A 7,956-nucleotide genomic window follows, 5' to 3' on the forward strand; every position below is an offset into this window, starting at 1 on the left:
AATATGATATCAGACGCAGTTTTAAGACGTGGCCAACAATATTACTACTGACAGCGGTTTATATATTAAACGTATAAAAGTGCCGTAATTAATGCAAGAAATGAATAATGAGGAAAATGTAATGAACCCGGGTTTAACTAAAACAAAACAAAATAGAGAAAAGAAAAATGACAGCAGCACACACACACATACACACTTACACACGAGAAAGAAGATTCCTGTATATTGTAACAATAATCGTAATTCCTTCATAATTCTTTCCCACGGCCCCCCTTTACCACGCAAAAAAAAACGATCGGAAGAAAATAGAGCACCGAGTAATTTGTTAAAGCTGCGCTTGTGTAGATCGTTTCCGGTAAATCTGTTCGTCGAGCGTCCTGAGAGAGAGAGACAGACAGAGAGACAGAGAGACTATCAGGTTCGCTATTTATTCTTTTGCTGTGAGTCCTGTTGGTGGTTGGTTTGTGCTTCGATCATGCAAAGATACCTGTGTCCAGTAAATCTACTACTTACTAGATTTGGCCTTTATTGTCACCCACCAAATAAATACTTCTGCCACTGGTAGGGAACTTTGTTTCAAATGTGTGTTTGTTTTCTTTTTTTTTTCCTCTCTTTTCTTCGGCACCTTGAAGATTCTTATTACATCGGCGGGGTGCCATTTACAGTTTGCTTGGTTTGCGTTTCGGTTCAGGTTGAGACTTTGTGATTAGAAAATCACAACAATGGTTAGGATTTTCATGCGTTATCACCCCGCTACAATATGCCCCCCCGGGGGGCTGTGTGGCTTTACTAACCACTCTGTTAATGTTAGTCATTTTAAACACACACACATCTCATTTGCAAACTAATTCACTGTTTGTTTCACCCATCTCTTTCTTCTTTAGTCCGTAGATATGCATATGCTCGTGTTATGAATAGCTTGTTACCGTGTCCCAAGTACAGGTTGCAAACAAATATTCAAATAAAGAAAAGAGAAAAACATAAAAACAAAAACAAACAAAACACCGTTGCGGATTAGTTGCAGCGAAACTAGACTATTATACAGTTTAAACACGAGAGAGAGAGAGAGAGAGAGAGAGAGAGAAAGGTGACATAGTGCGTAAAACAAAACATGGAGCAAAAGTCGTCTAATCGATAGTGTACGAACGACGCAACAAAGCCCAACAGCAAGCCTACGCGCTCTGCACGTTAAAAAAGGATTTATGCGGGGTTAAAATGATAAAACAAAAAACAACTAAAAAACGTGATACTAAAGAACATACACACACACACACACACTCACCGCCCACCCGAGCAAAGCAAAACAGGAGCAAAAATCACACACACCCTCCCTGGTAGGAATCACATACCTAAAAGAGAAAAAAAAACAAAATTAACAAAAAAAAACAAAACAAAAAAAACAGAAAGAAAGAGGATAATATAAATACCGGACAAAAAAAAAACAACAACAACATGCAAACAACTACTAAAATGCCGATATGGAGGCGCCAAGCTGTGTTTAAGCTAAAAACGGTACCCCCCCTCCCTTTCGTATACACGTGTAGAATCGCAATGGAAAAGCTTGGAAAAATTCTGGTGTAGTAAGCATAGAACGTGAAAGAGCAAGTGAGCAAGCAGAGCAAGAGAAACAGAAGAAGCAAAGATAGAAAGCATAGAGAGCAAAACAAAAAAGTGAAAGATGAAAAAAGCGAGCAAACAAAAAAAAAAATAAGAAAGAAGTAAGCAAAAGTTGTCTGTTATCAGCAGCAGCTGCTAAAATAATTACTCTACAATATTGTATTCAAACTAAAGGAAGCAATGGAAAAAACAAAAAACAAACAGATGGATAGATGCATCAATAAAACAAAATGTGAACGTTCAAAAACGAAAAACCCGCAATGTTTTCGCAGCTGTGTGTGTGTGTGTGTGTGTTGCTGCAGCGGATTTGTATGATGGATCGACCGAAACAAGGGATTGAACACGATTGGAACTGACGTGTGGGAATGTTTTGTTGCGTTTGCGCTAATCGAATTTTATCTTTTCAGTGCATTCTGTTTCGAAAGTTGTGAGCCACTTTTCCTACAAACCCCTTTTTGGGGCCGCTGTGAGTGATCGAGTTTTGTATCTTTTTTACTTAATGTACTAAAGTGGGGGAAAGTTTCGATTTCTTTTTCGTCTCTACATGTAGTATGTACCTAATTAAGTTTTTTTCATTCGATTTTCTTTTCTTCTTCTTTCTCTCCCAACGACTAGGACGTGTTTGCGTTTTGTTCAACTAGAAGTGTGTGCATCCTGGAAGCGATGATCTAAGTAAACTGCGCGCACGATAGAACACACACATTGATGGGCCCGTACTTAACTGTTGCTACCCACGTATCCACGTGTAACCCACGTACTGTTTCCCTGTCAGATCAGAAAGAGATGTCCCGGCGTGTGTACGTGTTTATTTATTTATATTTTTGTTTTGTTGAAAGTGTTTGAAATGGTGTACACGAGTGTGGTGGTGGTACATCCACGACTACTCTAGGATGCAATCCTTATGGAAATGGTGAGCTATATAGAACGCTAGCGGACTAAGGACTTGTTAGTGAAAATGTAAAGAATAAATTAAACACTCATGCATGATCATTGCTTCGGCTATAACAGGCAGTTAAAGTCAGGACATAGTAGGCGGCAAATGTAATAGAATTGTAACATTTTTACAAACCGCACTAGGTACATAGCAACGGTAGGCACATCCATTCTCTGTACAGAAGGGGTAAACATGACCACAATCATTAGTGTATGATGCGTTTGTATCCGGATGATCGAACCAGCAACAGGAACAGCAGGAATAGTAAGCGAGACTGTTTCTGTTTCTTCTGTTAGTAGCCAAAATGTATTGGCAATGTATTGGTGCAAAACGCATTAGTTTGTACGCTTACAAGTAGTAAAACAAATTACAAAAACCCGGTACGATAAAACGAGAAACATCCCTTAACACAATACTAGTTCTAAATGCTAAAACAAAACGAGAAAGGAAGTAACAACACTACATAGTGGTGGAATTGTTGTTAGCGAAATTGAAAGTGTGTAGAAAACAATTATGGTAAACAGCATCCTTACTAACTAGTGTGAAAAAAGCGTGCAGCAAGGATATTATTTTTTCACCATAATTTTTATAGCAAAAAATAAGCGCATTAACCGTGGTTTGTAGTTCAACCTGATTCGGTGTAGGGTAAGGTAAAAAAACAAAAGAAAACAACACATATAAATCACATCTAGTGCACTAGAAACAGAAAATGGTAGAACATCTCATTTTCTTCCCCACCAAAAAGAACACTTTAAATACACAAACACGAAAAAAAAACTTACTAACCATAATTACATAGCCGCGCTACAACCATTTCTTTTAAAAACGCCTACTAGATTTGTTAAAAGTAAGCGTAAAGAACTAAACTCACAGCCTCCTCTACTGCAATGCCAACCTGCACTGGTGGTGTATTGATAGTAGGATGATAAAAAAAGGAAAACATAGGAATTATATGCAAATTACGACAGCCCGATCGGTGAACCTCAGGTTACTAAGGGCAAGAAAATAAACCAAGCTACAGAGCACCGACAAGCTTGCAGGAAAATTACCCTTCTGGTTCTCCTGCTGTACGCTCTGTGTGCATAAATACATTTAAAAAAAAACAACCTAAACACTGTGAATAAAGGTGAAAGTGAAACTATTGAATACAATATTTATTAGTAAGCTGGCATAATTATTACAAAATGGCAAAATATCGATGTATGGAGAAGAGAAAAAGATTAAAATGGAAAATTAAGCATAAAACACATGTAAATGAAAGTGTGTAACACACGGGTAAAGAGAGAATACTGTCGATGGAGGAATGCAAGGACGAAAGCCCCTGAAACGATGTACATGACTGCCATCGCCGGTACATACATTGTTGCGCTTATAACTGTTCACACAAAACTGCACTACAATAATCGCGTACACGTGTATAGGCATGGAGTGGCCATACAGTCAACGTAGACCAAAACAAAACGATAACTGGTGAAACTTTCGTTCCACTTGCGGTACGCGCGAAAAAGTAATGAGAAACAATGCTAAACGATTATACGAGCAGGAAATCGATGAAACACATGAACCACAAATAAAATGTTAGTAAAACCAAAGTGTTTAAAAGGATAATGAAAAATACGATTATATAACAATTCCAAAAATATATAAAGAAAACACTACACAAGGTAAACTAATGTGCATACAGATGACAAAGGATGCAATCGAAGCCGTGAAGGTAATTATCTTTTTCATGTTGCCTGTATAAACTTACTTCTTCTTCTTTTCTGGCCTACTCACGGTCGAACACGTCGCGTAGACATGGCCTGGTCACCAATCCGTTACCAGGAAACTCGGTCCAGAGGTGCAGTCCTCCATCTACAGCTGCATCCGATCTCCGACAGGTTTGACCCCACTTGACTCAGCTAACGAGCTCGCTGTGCTCCTCTCCGCCTCGTGTCGAATGGATCGCTGACGAGCACCTTCCTGTTGGGGCATGAGTCCGGGATCCTCATCACGTGCCCAAACCATCGTATTCTTCCGGCTTTGACCGCCGTCAGGATATCTGCACCGCCAAACAGCTCAGCTAGCTCGTGGTTCATTCTCCTTCTCCACACGCCCTGCTCGCACACACCGCCAAAGATAGTCCTTAGCACCCGCCGTTCGAAAATAGCGAGTGCATTGGCATCCTCCGTTAGCAGGGTCCAGGACTCGTACACGTAGAGGACTACCGGACGTATCAGTGTGCGATATATCGTACATTTCCTGTGTTGCTGGAGTCTTCTGGATCGCAGGAGTTTGTGGAGCCCGTAGTAGGCACGATTTCCCTGAACAATGCGCCTTCGGATTTCGCTGCTCATGTTGTTGTCCGAAGTTACGATCGTACCAAGGTAGCAGAACTCCTCTACCACCTCGAGATCGTCGCCGTCAACTGATACTCTGCTCCCGAGTCGGGCTCTATCACGGTCAGAGCCTCCGGCAAGCAGGTACTTTGTCTTCGTCGCATTGATCCTCAATCCAATTCTGTCGGCCTCGCGTTTCAGTCGGGTGTACGCGTCGCACACCGCCGCAGATGTCCGTCTGATGATGTCGATGTCATCCGCGAAGCCGAGAAATTGGAGAGAACGGGTGAAAATCGTGCCTCGGATGACGAAGCCCGCGCTTCGCATGACACCTTCCAAAGCGATGTTAAACAACAAACAGGAGAGTTCGTCCCCTTGCCTCTTCTGTTGTCAATGTATGTAGCAATACCGCACTGATATGGGTATGGATCCGAAGACTCTAGAAGGATAATATAGGCACTCCATACCCTACTCCGACTCAATACGTCCCCGTCGTACAGAATGATAACATATCTCTCCAAATATCTGAGCTTAGGTATACGGGGAAATCCAACCCCTTGGGAAGATGGGTCCACGGCGAACAGATATCTCTCCAAATATCTGAGCTTGGGGAGACCCAAACCTTGGGAAGATGTGGTATATGGGTAAATTGAGCGGAGGGAAACAGCCAACGTCTGTTCTCCATGTCAGTTTTGCCACCCTACGGGACTTAAAACAGCTAGGATGCGTAGGCCCTCCGACGAGGGGTTGGGGGAAAGGCCTTGCAAGCCACCTGCAATACCTGCAACACCTGCTGCTATCTTAAACAAGGAATTTGGGATATAACAGAAAGATGACTTCTAGTTACTTCTACTTTTACCTCTCACAAAAAGATATTAGTTATTTCTAATCTGATTCGATTCGTTGATAGAGATAGGTGATCGTCTTAGCTATCAAATATTTTTACCTATAACAAAGCACTTAGTACAGCATAAAAGGTTCGTAAATTATATAGAACGTTACTTCCTGTTCGTTCTCTAAAATCTCCGTCAGTTGTGGTGGAGTCCTCCAGATTTGGAATACCTTGAAGGTAACAAACCAGGTAACACTAGTCTCAATTCATCGTTCCTAATATTTTATACATCTGTTCCTTTTTAGGCATGGTTTCAATTGTCACTACTCTGTACAGTAAAGAAATCCCACCTCTTTAGTCAGCATTAGCGCAAATATCGAGCGCTTTAAGATTTATTATACAGACTTAACACTAGATTATTGAATATTAAGGTACAAATATTATACATCACTGTGTACACAACCTTGGCACAATTCCACAACTCCAAACCTTTCGATCACACAACACAATTATACGCGAACGATGATCGACACTAATCGATCGTTTCTATTCACTTCTCATCTAGCAGATGGTGACACTTCTCCAGACAGTACTCGTAACCGAGAAAGGTAGCCGAATTGACGGGAGCCGCACGAGCAATAATGACCAGACTGCCTCGAAATAGTGAGCGCCATCCATGCTTCTGTGGAGTTGTGGAGTTACCATAAGAATAGCGCCATTTTTGTTGTGAACTATTCCCCCCCCCAATTGAAGGACTTACCTTAATCATCGATCGGAAACAGTGCATCATGCTCTTGTGTACGGAAGGATCCGTTTCTGCCTGCATGACCGTTTTGACCACATCGAATGGTACGATAAACATCCACGAGGCAACACCGGCGACGGCACCAGCAGTCGCTATCAGCGATGCCTGTAGAGCACCACCGATCGGAACACCGGTAAGCCGTTCCTTGCTGAGTCGGTGCAACCGTTCCTCAATTTCCAGCATGTACTCGTACACGTACATGTACACACCGTACGGTAGCACATCACGGAACATCATCGGTGTGATGCCACGATAAATACCCGACAGTCCTTCGCGTCGGAAAATATCCTTCAGGCAGGCCCAGGGATGACCGATAACTGGGAAAACGGATGGGAATAGCATTACATTATCCACTGGAAGGTACAGAATGTGTGCACCGTTGGATCTACTACTCACAGGACAGGGTCTGCAGTCGTACCTTAACCACCTCGATCGGGCAGGCAAGAAACACTTGTGCCAATCCTGCCATGGAACCTGCCAGAAACACATGCTTCCTCCAGTAAGCTTTCCGTAGCCGATCCGATCTTGTGCTACAATCAGAGAGAGAGAGAGAGAGAGCGTAGGATAGATTATCCAAAACAAACGAAATTCTCACCCGAGCCATTACTTACTGCTTCTGTAGATAGCGCAAATGGGAACCGTACACGGCAAAGACGACCGAATTCAAGGCACCGTTCGATAGTAGCGGGAAGTACATTCCACGGTAGAATCCTTTGAGCTGCAAGTAAACATGCCGGGAAGCATTTTGGTGGGGGGTGAGGAGAAAAAGACATCAACCTAACTAACACACACACACCCCACAAACAAGAAGCAAACCGGCGACGGAATGAATGAATGGGAAGCTGCGATCGACCCTGACCGTCATCATCATCGTCGTATCGTGATCAGCTTGATCTGATTGTGCATGAGTATGAGTACTGTGCCGTGTGTGTTCTAAATTTGGCAACCCCGTAGGAACTGACTTCCGTGCGGTTTTCTTTTTTAAATGTTATACGATGTTTATAGCGCTCTCACGACTCTGCACGCGTCCCACAACGCTAGGATTAATTTCGTACTGGCGTCTATGTCTGGCAGAAGAGTGAGGTGAGCGGCCGAATGTGTGTTTTTTTTTGATGACGTTTTGCCACGATGTGTCTGACGGCCACTTACACCGTTGTTGCGTATGATGATGTTATACATAGCGCTGCCCATGCCGTAGTTTGAGTTTTGCTGCCATGCCTTAATAGTGTCCATCGGATGCCCCACCAGCAAACCACAGGCCCCTGTAGAATGAAATAAAAAGGTGTAAAACACACACACGCTTCAACAAGCCATCCCCCTGCTCCCTGCGGTCCAACTTACCACCGAAGGAACCGGCAATGAAATCGCACAGTACCGGATTCATCTTTTTACCAGCTGACCAGCAGATCACACGATACACTGCTCCGATTGTGACGATCCTCGGTGTCAC

General features: G+C 42.7%; 1 protein-coding gene across 1 annotated transcript; it reads right to left on the bottom strand.

Moving 5' to 3' along the window:
• Nucleotides 1-6,054: 6,054 nt before the first annotated feature.
• LOC125760573 (solute carrier family 25 member 45) lies at nucleotides 6,055-7,942 on the bottom strand. The gene is made up of 6 exons (XM_049420831.1): nucleotides 7,848-7,942; nucleotides 7,656-7,768; nucleotides 7,118-7,224; nucleotides 6,903-7,036; nucleotides 6,462-6,823; nucleotides 6,055-6,383 (listed from the first exon to the last, which is right to left on the bottom strand). Exons 1-6 carry the CDS (start codon nucleotides 7,888-7,890, stop codon nucleotides 6,252-6,254), a joined length of 891 nt encoding a protein of 296 aa, XP_049276788.1. The 5' UTR covers nucleotides 7,891-7,942; the 3' UTR covers nucleotides 6,055-6,251.
• Nucleotides 7,943-7,956: the final 14 nt, after the last annotated feature.

This window comes from Anopheles funestus, chromosome 2RL (genome assembly GCF_943734845.2).
Source record: "Anopheles funestus chromosome 2RL, idAnoFuneDA-416_04, whole genome shotgun sequence".
NCBI classification, from domain to species: domain Eukaryota; kingdom Metazoa; phylum Arthropoda; class Insecta; order Diptera; family Culicidae; genus Anopheles; species Anopheles funestus.